We start from the raw sequence: 18,596 nt of genomic DNA, 5'->3' as shown, positions 1-18,596 counted from the left end.
TTTTGGCAGTCCATCTGCTTATCCTCGTCAGGTCCCTGACATCTTCCTGGACCAGTGCAAGCATTTTTTAAACATTCTCCCCATCAGAGAATCTATGCTACATCTTACAACATGGTCCCTCCCCTAAAGGTCAGCTACAATAGTGTGAACTACTGAAAAAATCCCTCCAACATCATCCGGAGTGGTTTCCCAGGTTGATCATTTACTCTGCCTGCCTATCCTGGATCTAGCACTCCAGCCACAATAGACCAGCAATATTCCCAAACACACCTGAAATCCCCTCTATTTGGTTTTGGTCACATCTTTGCCTTCCTTCCAGCACAATTCAAAGTCAATTTCTTGAGATACCACCTCCCTGATCCTTTCCTAATTCTCTTCAACTGATTGTGACATTGCCCCCCTTTATATCCTCCAAGTGCTTTGCACAACTATATAACCGGGAGTTAAGAGACCTCATTTCTAAACTGGTTGGGGCCACCTGCTCCTGGGAGATCCCAGCCTGGTTAGTTGAACCTCCGGTCATCAGTTTTCTCATCTGCCAATAAAGGCTAGAACCACAGATCCCACAAGGATCCTCCATGGAGAAAAGAGCAAACATTTCTGAGCAAACTTATTTAATTATCAAATAAGTCATGTGAAATAAGCTGTATTATTCCAGTTTAGAGATGCAGAGATAGAGGAACATAGATGTAAATGGCTTGCCCCAAATTCTCACAGTATGAAGCAGAGCCACAATTCAAACACAGACCTCTGCCTTCAACACCATCCCTCCCAGCCTAAGTCATGTGAATGTCATACAGTGTGTGTTGTGTCGTGGTAGTTTGTTCCTTTCCCCCTCTAAGCTCCTTAAAGGTAATCAGACTTACTAATCAGAGTCCCACACACTGTTTGCACCTAGAAGGTAGTCGATAAATATTAAATGTTTGTTGAATTGAAATAGCATTAACCATTGTTAAGTAAAGACGTCTAGTGACGCCTTTTTCTGAAAGCATTTGCCACTCATGAAAATGGAATTGCTAGTTTCGCTCATGCTTTTGTGACCCAAAAGATTTTTTAATTAAATGAAGGCTGCTGAGTAACTGTCTATCAAAAATATCAAGAACATAGATGCTCTCAATTGTGTACTTCTGACGTTCTAACCAGAAAGGAAAACAACGGGTTGTTTTTAAGGCAACTGTCTTCACAAGGCTGCCGGTTAGTATCACGCCTCGCGTTTATCCTGCCAGGTGGCGATGTGTTTGCTTTGGCGGATGATGGGGCATCGGTGCTGTTTGAGGCGGCAGGAGGTGGCAATCCCGACTGCATTGCCCTCCTGCTGGAATACGGAGGGAGCGGAAACGTGCCTAACAGAGCAGGACATCTTCCCATACACCGGGCTGCCTACGAGGGACATTATCTGTGAGTGATAAATCACACCATGATCATTTTAACTTAAAAAAAGCAAATTTGTGGGCGGCGCCTGTGGCTCAAAGGAGTAGGGTGCCAGCTCCATATGCCGGAGGTGGTGGGTTCAAACCCAGACCCGGCCAAAAACTGCAAAAAAAAAAAAAGCAAATTTGTATATATGGTATAATCACAAGTCTCTCTCTATGTAATATACTCTAAAAATTCAAAAAGAAATAGTAAAAATGTTCACAAGTTTTATAGTTAGATGCTTAAAACTCATTGGAGTTTCTTCCTTCTTTTCATATTCTTATAACTTCCACAAAATGAATTTATAGTAATTCTAAAATAAAAAGACATTTTTTAAAGGAATTAAGTTATGAGAATTCTACACAAGCCACCCAAGAGTATCTTTATGTTAAAAAAGTGTTCAACAAAAAGTTAGAGTTTCTAAAAATGTTGCCCTTGATAAAAGATTAAAATTTGTAATGATGATATCACTATTATAATTATTTCATAACATCTCCAGATTATTATAATGTCCACTATATCATGTCAAATCTATTCTTCAATAGAAAATTTCATTATGAGTTTAGATTTCTTTATTCCAAACAGTTGGATCAATTTTTAAATCACAAAATGTGCCATAATGAACACAGCAATAGAAGTCTAGAATCACTATATTAAACTACCCAACATGAGTAGAAGGTTGCAGTCAATTGAATATGTCATAAACTGAAAAACTTTGAAGTAATTAGGATGGACAGTTTATAGTGGCCACATTGGCTAAGTGGCCGATGACGTGTTAGTGACGCTAAGGGCGATGTAGTTAAAGTTTATCTGGATTTACTCCCAGTGTTCATAAATTCACACATGATAGCCCCGAATTAGGCACGAGAGATCAGGTTATCCTTGCTTGTGGCGCTCATGCATATCTAGTTGGTTAGTCAAGTGCGAAATTTACAACTTTTTATCACATGTTCTTAGAAACATAAGCTGTGATCTTAATTCAACTGATGTAAGATGGATGGACTAATAAAGACTCTTCTTTTGGTTAATAGTTCAATTGCAAGTTATATGGAAACACAGGATGTACATGGTCAATGTTATAAAACTTGAATGGGGATTCTTTCCCCCAGTGAATGTTCTTGTTTGGTTTAAATGCCCACCAATCCGGGAATGGATTAATAAACTGTGGTGTATGTATACCATGAAATACCATTCAGCCACTAAAAAAGATGGTGACTTTACATCTTTCATATTAATTTGAATGGAGTTGAAATACATTCTTCTTAATAAAGCATCACAAGAATGGAGAAGCAAGAATCCAATGTATTCTGTTATGAGAATAATTGATGCCAGTACATGGTGGGGGGAAGGGGTATGAAGGCATGGAGAGAAGGAAGGAGGGAAGAGGGTGGGAGGCCACAGTGTGTGACATACCTGTTGGGGGTGGGATACTATTATTAAAGGGACTTTATCCAGCAAATGCAAGCCATGTAACCTGGCTCTTTGTACCCTCAATGATTCTCCAACAATTAAAAACAAAAACAGATTTCTTAGGAATCAGTGAAAGGGGAATAATTAACAAGAGATCAAGAGGACTAAATTCTAAATCAGCTCTACCTCTAACTGTGGGACCTTAGACAAGTCATTTTACCTCTCCAGACTTCATATTGTTCTTCAGTTAAATGAAGTTGTTGGACTAAATGACATCTGAGGTCACATCCTATGACTCCATGATTCTAATGGTCAAAATTTTGAAGCATTCTTCTAGGGCAACAGAAAGGCTTACTTTTAGATTTTTGTATAACATAGCAGTGGTTTCTTGTAAAAATTGTACTGTCCACAGAAGAACTGAAAAATGGGGAGTGTTTCTGAATGATCCAAAATTCAAGGACCATTCATATAAGATCCAGCATGTTTCCCAGGAATATTTAGAATAGGAAAGTAAATCAAAACTGAACTAAATCACACTAAACTAAATAGTAGTAGCTTGACGGACAAAAGTTAAGTGTTTCAGAATAAGATTATCTACAGAAATTAAGGGAAGCTAAACAAATTGCCTTCACTTGCCTAGGAAGGGAACTGATGTATTCAATTTCTTGATTTTCCTTATCATTATTATTATTATAATTATTATTATTATTTTTAGCGCACTGAGATATCTTATCCCAGTAACATCCAAACACGCAATTCGGAAAAGTGGGCTAACACCAATTCACTCAGCAGCAGACGGACAAAACGCACAGTGCCTTGAACTGCTCATTGAAAATGGCTTTGACGTCAATACCCTCCTTGCTGATCACATTTCCCAGAACTATGAAGATGACAGGAAGACTGCGCTGTATTTTGCCGTTTCTAATAATGACATCCGTTGCACGGAAGTCCTTCTGGCTGCAGGGGCAGACCCAAACCTCGATCCCCTCAATTGTCTCCTTGTGGCAGTGAGGGCCAATAACCATGAAATTGTCCGGCTGCTTCTCTCCCACGGGGCTAATGTCAATTGTTATTTTATGCACGTGAATGACACTCGTTTCCCCAGTGTCATTCAATATGCCCTAAACGATGAAATGATGCTGAGACTATTGCTGAATAATGGCTACCATGCGGAAATGTGCTTTGACTGCACTCACGGGGACATCTTTGGTAATTCGTTTGTGTGGTCAGAGATACAGGAAGACGTTCTGCCAGGATGGACATCTTGTGTAATAAAAGACAACCCGGTGAGCTACATCCTTTTCTGCTTCATATTGGGCCACTCTCATAACTCCTGTAACCTTTCACTGCTTTAGGGATGTTACAAGAAGAGAAAAATCAACTCTAATTTAAACGTTTTTGTATTCTTGAATTTTTCTTTATAGTAATATGGGGATATAAGCATAAAGCTAGCCAAAAAGAAAACAGAAAAAAACCAAGAAGATGTTGCTTACTCTTCTTGAATTGAAAACTGAATGTAGATCATGAAAATGTGTGCAATTTGTCACAGTTATTTGGTGGAATGTTAGGGCTGGCTGGAACAGAGCCAGACTCTTCCTGTTATATTGACGACAGTCATTCCAGAGCCGGGCATGTGCTTATGTCTTCAGGACTGATAGTTTCACAGAAACAAGCAAGCAACTAATTTTTCATTGTTATTCATTACTAGGAGGGATCTCTTATTTTCTGTGAAAAATAAAGAGTAATTTTTATAACAAAATTATTTATACATGGTATATTTTGGTGTTATTAATTAAATTGTTTCAATCCTCTCAGTTTTGTGAGTTTATCACAGTGCCTTGGATGAAGCACTTGGTCGGCAGTGTTATTCGAGTTCTAATAGATTACATGGATTACGTCCCTCTGTGTGCCAAACTGAAGTCAGTGCTGGAAGTACAGAGAGAATGGCCAGAAATCCGCCAAATATTAGGTAAGAAACAAGTTTTGCCTACAATTTTTTTAATTAAAAATGTATGTGGGAGAAGTTTCTTAATGTCTTCTTTAACACTTTTTCAGTGCTACTTTATTTTCAGAATTCTCTGGGTTTGTTAAATCATCCTTCACACCACCTCTGTTCTAAGACATATTTTTTTTGTTGTTTTTCTTGATATTTTCCAACTCTTTAGTTGCAATAACGAGTAATGGTGTAGCTATATTAACATTCTGACTAGAATTCACTTTTTGAAAATTAACATCCATAATATGTAGTCTGCAGTCTCCATGTAGGCAGGGATCTGGGGTTTTTTTCTTTTTATGCTCTCAAAGCATAAAAAGTACTTTACATAGTGCCTAGTAAGCAGCACATACTTTATCAAGACTTATAGGGTAAATGAATAAATGAGAAGGAATTAGAATTATCCTTTTCGATTTCTTTCAGGTCTTTATTGATAAAATCTTACCATCCAAGATTTGTATTTATAGGCAATCCATTGTGTATTGTCTAGATGAGCTTAGTTACTATGAAAATGTTTCATATGAGTATATAAATGTTTATATATTGGTTTCATAATAGTATTGAGTACAATGGATACTTTTTTCCCCATTCTTGAGATACTTTACTAAGAAGAATATGTTTCAACTCTATCCAGGTAAACATAAAAGATATAAAGTCTCCATCTTTTTTATGGCTAAATAGTATCCCATGTATACATATACCACAATATGTTAATCCATTCATGGGTTGATGGGCATTTGGGTTGCTTTCATGATTTGACAATTATGAAGTGAGCTGCAATAAACATCCTAGTCAGGGGGAGGAGAGAAGAGGAGGGAGGGCAATTGGTGGAAGGAAGAAGGGCATTTGGTGGGGTCACACCTAGTGTGCACAATGCAAGGGGATATTTCAAAATGACTAAGAGTAAATTTTAAATCTCTTACCACAAAAAACAAGTCAGTGAGGTAATGGTTATATTAATCAGTTTAAGTATTCCACATGATATATCAAATCATCACATTATACCCCATAAATGTATACAGTTATGATTTTAATTAAAAATTCAATAAAAAAAGAAAATGAATATATTTAAAAAGTTTCCATGAAAGTTACATTTTAAATTACTCCAAATGCCATAGAAACTAGAAAAGAATTGTTGGAGAGATTTTTCTCTTTCAAACTACAAGTTTGGAAAAATAAACTTTTGAAAACTACTTAGACATTAGTGTCATGGAGGGAGCCTTAAAAAGCATCAAAGAACTTTATATGACATTTAAATAATGTGGCACTCTTGATACGCTTAAACTAGCCTCCTCTGCAAGGAGTGCTATAATAAAAAAGACTTGTGGCAACTATAACTAGAATCTTAGAGAATCTAATAAATAATGTAGCATTGTGAGCCTAGAAATTGAGTTCTAAGGTCAAATAGCCCCAAATGGGTGGGGTATAGTTGCAGCCATGCCTAAGAGTAGAATTTCTGGGCTATAGAATACAAACAAAATTCAGGGCTATCTTCACTGAAATAAGCAACAATTTATTGTTACCATTTTTGCTTGTCTAAAGGGTGGAGGGCTTTTTCTTGTAAAAAGACCAAGATAGTCATACTAGATGTGTGACTTTGAGCAAGTTATTTATTCTTTTTTATACCTACATTTTTTCATTGCAAAATGGAGCTAGAATTTTATTTACCTTAAAAGGATATTGTGGGGATTTAAAGAAATAATACCTAGGCTGGGCGTGGCGTTTCATGCCTATAATCCCAGCACTCTGGGAGGCGGGCAGGTGGCCTGAGCTCACAAGTTTGAGACCAGCCTGAACTAGAGCGAGACCTCACCTCTAAAAATAGCTGGGTATTGTGGTGAGTGCCTCTCATCCCAGCTACTAGGGAGGCTGAGGTAAGAGAATCTCTTGAGCCCAAGAGTCTGAGATTGCTGTGAGCTATTATAGCTATTATGCCATGGCACTCTACCAGGGACCACAAAGTGAAACTATGTTTCACTCAAAAAAAATAAAAAAATAGGGCGGTGCCTGTGGCTCAGTGGGGTAGGGCACCGGCCCCATATCCTGCGGGTGGCGAGTTTGAACCCAGCCCCAGCCAAACTGCAACAAAAAAATAGCTGGGCATTGTGTTGGGCACCTGTAGTCCCAGCTACTCAGGAGGCTGAGGCAAGAGAATCGTCTAAGCCCAAGAGCTGGAGGTTGTTGTGAGCTGTGATGCCACAGCACTCTATTGAGGGTGACAAAATGAGACTGTCTCTAAAAATAAATAAATAAATAAAATGAAATAAGCTTGTTAGATGCTTGGCATCATGTCTAAAATTAAAAATACTTAATAACTTTAGCCAAAGGATGTGAGAAAAATTATGTAAGACATGAAAAAGCAACATGCATTGAAATTAGAAAAATTCAGAAATGAGGTAACAGAACTAAGAATTAGAAATAAAAAGAAAGAAATTAATTTCAAATATGAAGACTGAACTAGAATGAAAATAAGAAGTAGTAGCATAGCAGATAATATCTTGACAGAAATAAAGGAGGAAATGGGAGAAAATTTTTTAAATCAAAAGAAATGAAGCAATATAGAAAAGGAATTTAAGGATAGTGACAAATATTAAAGACAGAAAGTGGAGGGTTAATATATGAGTAACAATATTCTGTGAAAAGGAACAAATCCAAAAATCTAAATTTTAAGAAACATTTTCTGTAATAAAAAAGGAAAGTTTGACACTACATGTTACAAATTACTATATCCTTTGGGTGTATAGGCAAAAAGAACAAGTGAGTTATGGGAGAAAAAATGCTTATTATTAAATCTTTTACCAACAATACTTTATGCAAAAATAAGATAGAGTAACATATTTAAGACTGTCCATGGAAGGAGGATGTGAACCAAGGATGGATACAGATCAAAACTGACCTTCAATTATCAATGCAGGCAAATCGCTGTCAGCGTGAGAGAACTCAGGCAATCTCATTTCTCTGTTTTCTGAAGGATTCACTATGATGTGACCTTTACACAACTCACAATAATTGGAAAGATAACAACGTAAGGACTAGTATTATACACAATTAGCATTAAACAGAATACAAAGTTTAAATGAGACTTGAAAGGAATAAAATGTAACATGTAATGGTTATATGCTTTGATAAAGTCTATATGGCCCAACTATGTATTTTTAAATATTGGTAAATAAAATAAGTCATATTTGATAATAAAGTACATATTTATTTTCAAATATTTTAAGATACCAATGTTGTCATAACGTTAATATTATTATTCTGAGAATTATATGTATTCAATAAATGAACAATTAAGGAATATTTCAATATCATTGTTTATATCCTTGACATGAGATTTTCAGTGTAGAAGAAAGTATAGATGCAATACAAAGAGCTTAAAGAAAAATCCTGCAGTCCTCAATTCAAACTAGAAGTGTTAATACTAACTCCCAAGCTATTTACCTTGAAAATGTGTGGATACATTTGTGCTAAGTCTTGTGCATTTGTCTATGTCTCTCCAGAGAAGGCTTAGAGATAATGATGAACCTAGTCACAATCACCATCCCTAGGACTCAGATTTTGGCCTGGAAGTGGCATTTTATACAAAAAGAAGCAAAGGTTTTTCAGAGAAATAAATTATTTCATACCTAGGGAAAGAAATGTATAAGATAAACATCTGGATACCAAATAGTGAAGAAACGTCAAATACTTCAAGAATTATGTCAAAAGAATTCAGGAGCCAAAGATGGGACAGTTTAAGATTCGATAGGATGATTATTTCAGTGAGTTGAAACCTATTCAATATACTAAGGTGAGAACTGGTCAGCTACAGGGAACAACAGAAAATCTATTTATTATCTGAAAAATGAGTTAAAGAAAGATTTAAGCAATTATTCTGCCTTGTGTATATGATTTGTGCCATTAGCAACAAAAGAGTAGATGAACAAAAGCATCTCTTAATAAAAATACTCCAAAGAATAAATGTAAAAGAAATTACCTACCTGTAATTAGATGTCACCATTTTGTAGTTCCCAGAACCTCTGTAAGTTGACAACCCAAGGATTTAGCTCCAGTAAATTTGCAGTTTATCCCCAGTAAACTAAAGGATATAATTATTAACATCAACTACTGCTAATATCACATTCTGTGGCCTCCAGTTACAGTTTGTCAGAGAAATCACACTTAAATCTGATCAAGTCCCTGGATCCAACTATCAATTTATAAAAAACAGAGAAGACAGTGCAACTGTACCACAAAAATATAATTAGTAAACTTCAGGCTTTAGGAAAGTATGAGACATTCGGGTTCTTCAAAAATGAATTGAAAGGAAAAATGGAAAATGAAGAGAAGAACCTGCAGATTAAAAAATATTTAAAGAATATGTCAAAATTTTCAAAGAAATGTTGACAATAGTTTAACACAGGGGCTCGTCACCTGTAGCACAGTGGTTATGGCACCAGCCACATACACTAAGGGTGGCAGGTTCGAACCCGGCCTGGGCCAGCTAAACAACTGCAACAAAAAAATAGCTGGGCATTGTGGTGGGCACTGTAGTCCCAGATACTTGGGAGGCTGAGGCAAAAGAATGGCTTAAGCCCAGGGGTTTGAGGTTGCTGTGAGCTATGACGTCATAGCACTCCACCGAGGGCAACATAGTGAGACTCTCTCTTAAAAAAAATTAAAAAATAAAAAAAAATAGTATAACATAGGGATAGTGCCCTTAGATAATGAAACACTGAAGGAAGTGATTGGCATACAAGTCAGAATGTATTAAATAGTTACTTATGGGGGAAGGAAGGGGTGAAGATTGGGTGGATTGTTGAGGAAATTCTAGGATGTCTGCCAGTGTTCAGTTTTATGACCTTGGACCTTGGAGATAACTAAACATGGTCACCTAATCACTTGTAGTGACTTAGAAAACTATACGTGTGTGTAGTTTCTCTATCTGTATTTTATTTTGCAATGAAAAAGTTAAAACAGTTTGGAGATTATGAGGAAAAAACTCAAAGGCTTGGTTAGATAAATTGATTTCCCAAATTTACACATAGATCAGGCAAGGATTTGAACCCTTGACTGTCTTACTTCAAAACACAGGCCCTTTCTATGATACCACTGCACTCCCTGACATAGAAAGAAGAGATTTCGATTCTAAATGGGAATTAATTGTCCATATGCAAAAGAAACACTAATTCTAATAACCTTGGAAAGGCAATCCAAGTAAGAATAAAACCGGGAGGTTTTTTGTTGTTTCCAACATTGCCAACCAGGTTGGAAGCCAGTTTATTGCTGTGAGCGTGGTTAGCCACTGGATGTCAGAATTCCTCCAGGTACATGAATGACAGTGTCTTTGTTAGGGGAAAAAAATAAAATACTATTTTTTTGAAAGGTGAATTTTTTTTTCCTACCTATTTTGGTAATAATAATGTTGCCTTGGCTTGGTGCCTGTAGCACAGTGGTTACAGCACCAGCCACATACATCCAGGCTGGAGGGTTCAAACCCAGCCCAGGCCAGCTAAACAAGGACAACTGTAACAACAACAACAAAAAATAGCCAGGCATTGTGGCAGGTGCCTGCAGTCTCAGCTACTTGGGAGGCTGAGGCAAGAGAATCACTTAAGCCCAAGAGCTGGAGGTTGTTATGAGCTGTGACGCCACAGCACTCTACCAAGGGCAATATAGTGAGACTCTGTCTCTTAAATAAATGAATAAATAAATAAATAAATAATGTTGCCTTAATTATTCTTGGAAAACATTGTTTTAATTTTAAAAAGATAATTTGAATGCTTGTAATATCAATCGTAATGGAAATGTGATCATATTTATTAATTGAAGTGAATGATAGTTACCTTTATTTAATGGTGACAATGTGCCAAGCACTTTCCTAATACTTTATATGACTTAATTTGTTTAATCTTCACATGACTGTAGGCAGTAAATACCACTGTAATACACATTTCACAGATGCGAATACTAAAATCACAGAGGTAAGTAACTTGCCCAAGGTCACACGGTTACTAAGGGGCTGAGTGAGGATTTTCATCCAAACCAACTGAGTCCAGAATCTACATCCAAGCCTGTGCGCTATGCTGCCCTTTCGTTAGTTCATAGTGCTGGTATAATGTATCAGTATTATAATTACAACATAGATAGAATAAGAATTGAAAGTAAAGATTGACTATAGATATTCAAATAAAATTAGTATTTCTTTTGAAAATATGAAACGTTTTGTTATTGGACACTGGAAACAAACTTCCAATTGACTCAGAGATGTGATGGAATCACTTGCATCAATGTTTCCTGGATAATTATTCATCAGAAAGTTATTTTTGCTGTTTTTTTTTTTTCTGTTTACTATGTTATCTACATTTTAAATTGCACATGAACTTTATGGCCACCCCATATTGCACAGGCTGGAGTGTAATGGCCACTTGTAGGAGCAATCACAGCACACAACAGTCTAGTACTCCTAGGCTCAAGTGATCCTCCTGCTTGAGCCGCCTGAGTAGCTGGGGCACTAGAGGTGTGTGCCATCATACTGGCTCCTATGATGGTTCTAAAAAATAAACAGGTTATGCAAGTGTTGGCTTTCTTAAAGGAAGTCTACTCTTTCATTGAACAAATTCTAGTTGAACGTCTATCTACTATGAGCCCAACTCCCTGCTCTCATGGAGTTTACATTCTAGAGCAGTGTTTTTCAACCTGTTTTATCTCATGTCACACTTGAACTTAGTTATAGTTAAACTTCTGCAGCACACTTACGTTATGTTGATAACAAAAGAGCAAAAAAAAAAAAAAAAAGAAAGAATATACCGTCCTTTGAACTTCTTTTGAAACTGATTTAATTAATGATGTTTAATATTTTTCACAGCACACCTGAGATCTTTTCATGGCACCCCAGTGTGCCATGGCACATAGGCTGAAAATCATTGTTCTAGAGGAATGTCTAAAATACTTAATTGCAATTTAAATTTCACTTAAAATTAGTTACTGAAAAGTGCATACATGTTTTTCAGAAGCATACTATTCATGTTATTCTAAAACAGTCTGTACTTTAGAGGTCAATCCACTAATTTTTTTTTCAATGCTTGCTTGTTTTCCCTATTCATTTTAGAGAATCCTTGTTCATTAAAGCATTTGTGTCGGTTAAAAATTCGTAGACTAATGGGACTCCAGAGACTCTGCCAGCCAGCCTCAATGAAGAAGCTTCCTCTACCACCACCTATTCAAAGATACCTCTTATTTAAGGAGTATGATCTCTATGGACAAGAGCTAAAATTGCCATAACTTATTTTCAAACATATTTTCAAAAATATTTTAAAATGTGATTTCCTCAAAGAATTTCTTGGAATCATTTTGGATCATTAAGTGTGTTTAAGTCCACTGACAATTTCATAGGTGGGTTTAGTGTTCTCATGGAACATCAGGATTTATTTCTTTAAAGACTTTCACATTTTTTAAGGATAGTTGGTATTTTATATTTGACTTTCTATTAATTATCTTCTTCTGCTATAATCCTTCAAACTCTCCCTATCAAGTGGCTCCCACAATATCCATGATCAGGATTCTGTGTTTAAAAAGTGAATAACCACTTTCTCAAACCCACATCTCTTGCCAGTTGCTGGCCCATTTCCCCTCTGTGTTTTGGCTACACTGCATTTTAGAAGAGCTCTGCCTGCCTGCAGGTTCACACACTGCGGTCTGGCATCTGCGCCTGTGCGGGTAATCTCAGGGGCCCTAACAACGTCTTTGTTCCTTAATTCAAGTAGCATCCTTCAGTGCCCCATCCAGTCATTTCCTGCAGCATCTGACACTGTTGTGTCCTCCCTTTTCCCTTGGTTTTCACAATATCTTGTTCTCTTGGCCCTCCTCCCCTCCTCTCTGGCCACTCTGCTCATCTCCGACCAGTCCCTTAGTAATATATCTTAAGCCCACGTCTCTGCTTATGCATTGTTCTCTGGGAAATTTTATCCATTCCTATATCCACATCCACACTTCAATCATTTTGCCAAGGACTGCAAAATTTATATCCAAAGCTCAGCTCTTTCTCTCATGTGCTTGAGACCCAGGCAGACAATTGGCCTGACAGACCTTTGAACACAAAGACACCTCAGATTCAACATGTCCCCAAATGAACTCACTACCTGTGTCCACAGGAAAAGCTTTCTCTTTGCCTCGTCTAGGTCTAGGTCAGTAGTTAGCACAATGATCAATTCAGTTTCCCGAGGAGAAAGCCTAGACAACAGCCTTCACCGTACAACTTTCCTTATGCAGTATAACAAATCGTAAATCCTATTATCTCCCGCAGTCTTCTACTCAGTGACCCCTGGTTGGGTCCCAAGGCTGGCTGCTATCTCCTTTCTCTGGCATGACACAGTCCTGCCCGTCTGGCTTCCTGCGTCTGTCTCACCCTGTCCCACACACGCTTCACACACAGCACCTCACAAGGATCCTTGGCACATGTGGTCAGAGCCTCAGCACCCCGCTTCAGGTCATTCCCACTGCTCTGAGGTTAAAGTCCACCGTTCTTTCCTGGCCCTTGAAGATCTAACTCCTGCCTTCCTCTTTCACTTCATCTCTTCATGTCTCCCTTTCCTCCTCTCCCTTTAAGCATATTAAACATGTTCTAGTTTAGTCTTCAAACAGTGATTCCCAGACTTAAAGGCTTTATACACCAGTTTTGATTTTTTAATTTTAAAAATAAGATCACCTATTTAAAAAAAAAATGCTATCTACTATCATGGTCATTTCACTGAAGAGGGGTCATTTTAGTGCCAGGAAATAAGAAGTTCATAAACTCATTAATTAGACTTACCGTGCTGTCTTCATTCCCCCACTGATGGGTGAGCTCTCACTGTGGCTGGAAACCACGGCTGCAGAGTAGACCATGCTCTCTTGCACTCAGGGCCTTGGCGTTGCCTTTTCTTCCACCTGAAACACTCTTCTGCCTTCTCTGTCCTTCATCACCTGATCTACTTCCTCTGACACTATGGGACTCAACAAAGATATCACTTCCTCTTGGATGGGAGGCCAAGCACAGAACTTCTCATGCTGTGTCAGAAGTGCCTATATTCCTGTCTGTCTTCCCCACTAGACTGTTAGCTCTGTGAGGGCAGCAGCTGTGTCTATTCTGCTTTCCAGTGCTTTCGTAGGGCCAACACATTCCCTAGAGAATAAAGAGAGTTCAGTAATTACTCATTAAACATACTGAATGAGTGAATGTTATACAAAGCCCAGACAAAAATAATCAGTGACATCATGGTAAAATAATACTTTTTTATTTCTGAGTTAGGTTATGTAATCTTTGTAATGTAATTATTTAGGTTCATTATTCTTAGATTTTAACAATGTATTTTTCTTATATTTGCTTTTATCTTAAGAGTTACCATATTCTTTGAATGGTAATACCACACTGGTTTGTAAATTTTTCACATTGTGTTCAACATTATCTACCTTTGAAAGACAAACAAGTAGGCCAGGTGTCGTGCCTCATGCCTGTAATCCTAGCACTCTGGGAGGCTGAGGCAGGTGGATTGCTTGAGCTCACGAGTTCGAGACCAGCCTGAGCAAAAGTGAGCCTTCATGTCTACTAAAATATAAAAACTGAGGCAAGAGGACTGCTTAAGCCCAAGAGTTGGAGGTTGCTATGAGCTGTGATACCATAGCACTCTACCCAGGGAAACAGCTTGAGACTCTGTCTCAAGAAAGAAAGGAAGGAAGGAAGGAAGACAAAAATAAGTATAGAAAAAAATTGTATAATTAGGGCTATAATTTTAACCTCATATTCCCTAGAGGATGTATTTTATATAAATTAAACTGTAATGTATTTAATTTTTACTGTAATGTTCTATGTAATTTTATGATTCCTATTTTGCTCTTTTAATTGTGGTTAAAATTCACTGTTTAAAAATATTGCTTTAATCAATAAAAAATAATACTGAGGATGTAAGTCTACTATATGATTCTTCAGATATTCAACTTTAGTAAACTAAAGCTTTGACATTTTCTTTGATGTATTGTTGTGTGAATAGATTCAGGAAATACTTGAATATAAAGAAATGAATTAACTATATGCTGTGGGTTTTGAAAGTAGTTCTTTTGACATTTGTGAAGCAGGAGAAGAAAATCCGTCTTATGACACTGAAGCAATTGCTGTAACTAAAACAGATTTGATCTTTTGCTCACCGCATTTTGGTCTTTTCCAGCAGTGTTTTTATTTTTGAGCAGGCTGGAGGGAAAGAGGAATTCGTTTCTATCTCATTGGGATTCTGTTTCTGCTCGTGTGTCACTTTATCTGGGAGGGAGTAACAGCTGCACCTCCCAGTGAGTCTCAGGAGCAGCCAAACATTCTACAGTGGTGCCCGTCTAACCCCCCTGGAACCAGAGCGGCAGAATTTGGATGTCATCTTCCCAGGCTGCCAAGATGTCTGTGGCTGCTTCAGTTGCTGTGTTTTGTTTTGTATCACATAATCTGAGTGGAAGAAAGTGGATCTGAACTCTCATTTGAGCAGTTGTTTTTTTGTTGTTTGTTTGTTTGGGTTTTAGTTTTTCTGTAGGTCACAATTAAACAGGGTCTCCATTTATGACTAAAAGTAATTGCAAAGACATTGAAAGCAAGCCTCCTGAAGAGTATCATTTAATCATTTTTGATTAGTCACAGGACACATTTCCAGGCAGTAGGGTGATAATGCTGATGATGTAAAAACGGTTATGTAATATTTGTAAGTAGTACCCACTTAAAGCAGGCTTTTGAACAACGAGTAAACATGGGTTATACAGCATGGAAACCAAACTAGGATGGCATCTTGTCACACAGAAACACACTTAAGCTTTTCACTTGTTGACCTTTTATGAAAAGTTTCTACCCAAATTTTGGTTCCAAAGCATTATGGTTACATACACCGCCACCATGCCAATCAGAAGTTTTTTATTTAGGACATTAAAAAATTCTAAGCTGCTTCCAGGTATTTGTGAAACAAAATAAATGCTATATACACATTTACACAAGAGCACATGTATACACGTGTAACATGTTCACACAATACACACAGGGTGGTATTTTGTGTTATTGCTGCGCCATATGTAATGCATTGGGCAAGAACATATACTTTGTATCTACACTGACATTATATTTAGTGGCATAAGCCAGGTACAGAAAGGCACATACATCATCTCACTTACATGTGGCATCTACAACAGGCAAATTCATAGAAGCCAAAATGGTCATTATCAGGGGCTGGGCAGTAGGGAGACATTGGAGAGATGTTAATCAAAGGACATAGAGCAGGAAAAATAAGTTCAAGAGATCTAGCATATAATATGGTAGCTATAGTTAATAACAATGTACTGAAAACAATAGATCTTACGTGTTCTCACTGCCAAAAAAAGCATGTGAAGTAATGTGTATGCTAATTAGCTCAATTTAGTCATCTGCAGTGTGTACATAGTTCAACACATCATGTCATTCACTATAAATATACAAAATTGCTGTTAATTAAAAAATACAAACATATACCAAAAAATACCAATTACCTTTACAGTATCTTAAACTAAATATCATTTAAAATACTACCATAAGAAAAACAGACTGTGAACCATTTTGAACAAGGCTCTGCAAATGATTAGTTGCTTGATTTTGGACACAGGTTAAGTGTAGAAAGCACTGTGAGCAACACAGAGGAAGTACAGGTGAAATCTGAGCTTCCATTCTCATAACAGAGTGGGAATACCAGAGACACAGTTGCAAAAGTCAAGAGCCTTAGTCTAAACGGTTCAGATCTGCAGATTGTCAGGATGAGATCTGAAAATGTGGGGAAAAAAATGTTAGGAATACATATGGCATCTCACTACCATCTCTAAATTCCTTAATACCATTTACAGAATGAAGACAGCAGAGAATTTTCTCTAGGCAATAAAATCCTGTGTATTCTTTTGCTTAGTAAAGCCCTGATTATTTATTGTTGACAGGGGAAGAAAGGGCTTCCAGGGGAGAAGATGTGTAGAAGAAATAGACTTATTTGACCTTGATGGCCTGGGTTGTGTAACCTCAGTGAGTGCTGGAGATGTCTGGGGATTTGCTGTTTTCAGAAGGATACAGCCTAGTAATTTGAATCCGGGCACTGGGAGCACCTGAGTTCTAATGCTCCCTTGGCCAGTGATTCCACTACAGGCACTTGATGGGTACTCGACATTCTGTGCTTCAGACTCCAGTAAACTGGGGACAGCAACTGTTCTCGGCCTGGAATCCTTCCACCATGGGATCTCTCAGTAAGATTTCAGGTAAAACTTCTTGGAAGCAGCCTAGACTATTGGAAAAGATAGAAGGTGTGGGAAACCCTAAATATGATACTTACCTTTGGATTGAGTGTGTGTGAAACCCCAGTATCCAGTTCTTTGTGTTTGAAGCAAAGCCCACACTGTCTTCTCAAGGAAGCTATACTTTATGCTTTGTGCAAGTTAACTAGGCATGACATGCAGTGGTCAACAATCTATGTTCCCGAATGTCCAACATAGTTACCCCAATTGGTTTAATATTGTTTCAATGAAGTGAAAATTTTAATCACCGGAGGATTTGCTTTAACCCAATGGAAGCGCCTCAACCTGGGCTCAACTATGCACCCAGTTTCCTCACATAGGGCCTACCCTTCTCAATCAGCTGAGGTGCCCAAGGGGTTAAATTGCATTGTGGGTTGGAGGGTGCCCAGATTAAATCTGAACTTCAACCATCCTGAGTTGTATACTGCCTACAGTAATCCTAGAGTATCTGAAGACCTCTTCAACAGGAAACACAGCCTTTTATTTGACAATCAAAAATAAGGATTACAATACAAGTAAATTTAAGAGAGCTAGCATGATATTAGACCCTTTCCAAATAACAGGCTTTGATAAGGGAAGGAAAGTGAGAACCCCAAGTTCATAAAAGAAAAAGTGTAGATACTTTCTACAGCTCAGGATCTAATCATTTGTTGTACACATATGGAAAGAATCTTGGGAAACATCAAGTCCATTTTAATACATCTGTAAAGACTACTTCAATAATAATGCCTTTTGTATGTTTTATAGTTGACAAAGCATTTCATATATACGTGAATTCTTACAACTCCTGAGGAGCAGGACAGGGAAAGGGTTAATTGCCTCCACTCTATGGATAAGGAAATGAAGCTTAGAAGTTAACCAAGGTGGCGAATGTCAGAGCTGGAACTCAACTTGGGGTTCCTGACTCCAGCTCCCAAGTTCTTTCCATTCCATCTTTTCTAGGCCATCAGGAATAGGAGGACATCATTCACAATAGCCAAAAATTAAAAATTATTCAACTGTTCAACTGGTGAACGTGGCCTAGCCACGCAACAGTGTCAGTGTGCTATAACCGGAACACCCCTCAGAAACATCAGGTTAAGGAAAAGAAGCCAGACACAAAAGAACACAAATCGTATGACCCCATTTATCTACAATGCCAAGACAAAGTGAATATATATGAACAGAAAACAAAGGAGAGGTTTCCTGGCCCTAGGGGGCGGGCACAAGGGACCTCTTTGCAGTAATAGAAATGTAATAACATTGATTTGTGGTGATGATTATACAACTTGGTAAATTTACTTTTAAAAAATGTTAAACTTTACACTTTAGGTGAGTGAATTTTATAGTATGTAAATTACACTTCAATAAGTGCCCTTAAAGAAAAAAAGAATAGGAAGCCATGCCTCTAACTGGTAGACAAGGCCGTGTTTGCAGCCCCTCTGCGTGGCCCCCCAGCAAAACAATGGAATCACTGGCTGCCTGGAGAGCGCTACTGCTCTTGTCAGGG

At 37.7% G+C, this 18,596-nt stretch overlaps 1 protein-coding gene across 1 annotated transcript in view; it reads left to right on the top strand.

The window, feature by feature from the left end:
* ASB15 (ankyrin repeat and SOCS box containing 15) overlaps nt 1-12,082 on the top strand; it is a 27,665-nt gene extending 15,583 nt beyond the window's left edge. The window contains exons 7-10 of the mRNA XM_012805128.2: nt 1,227-1,398; nt 3,539-4,109; nt 4,639-4,792; nt 11,907-12,082. Coding sequence (XP_012660582.1) covers nt 1,227-1,398; nt 3,539-4,109; nt 4,639-4,792; nt 11,907-12,079 — 1,070 coding nt within the window. The 3' untranslated portion in view covers nt 12,080-12,082. The remainder of the gene's footprint in view (nt 1-1,226; nt 1,399-3,538; nt 4,110-4,638; nt 4,793-11,906) is intronic.
* Nucleotides 12,083-18,596: the final 6,514 nt, after the last annotated feature.

Source organism: Otolemur garnettii, unplaced genomic scaffold (genome assembly GCF_000181295.1).
Source record: "Otolemur garnettii isolate 467f Iridium unplaced genomic scaffold, OtoGar3 scaffold00037, whole genome shotgun sequence".
Classification (NCBI taxonomy): Eukaryota; Metazoa; Chordata; class Mammalia; order Primates; family Galagidae; genus Otolemur; species Otolemur garnettii.
This window is presented reverse-complemented; position numbering and strand designations above follow the sequence as displayed.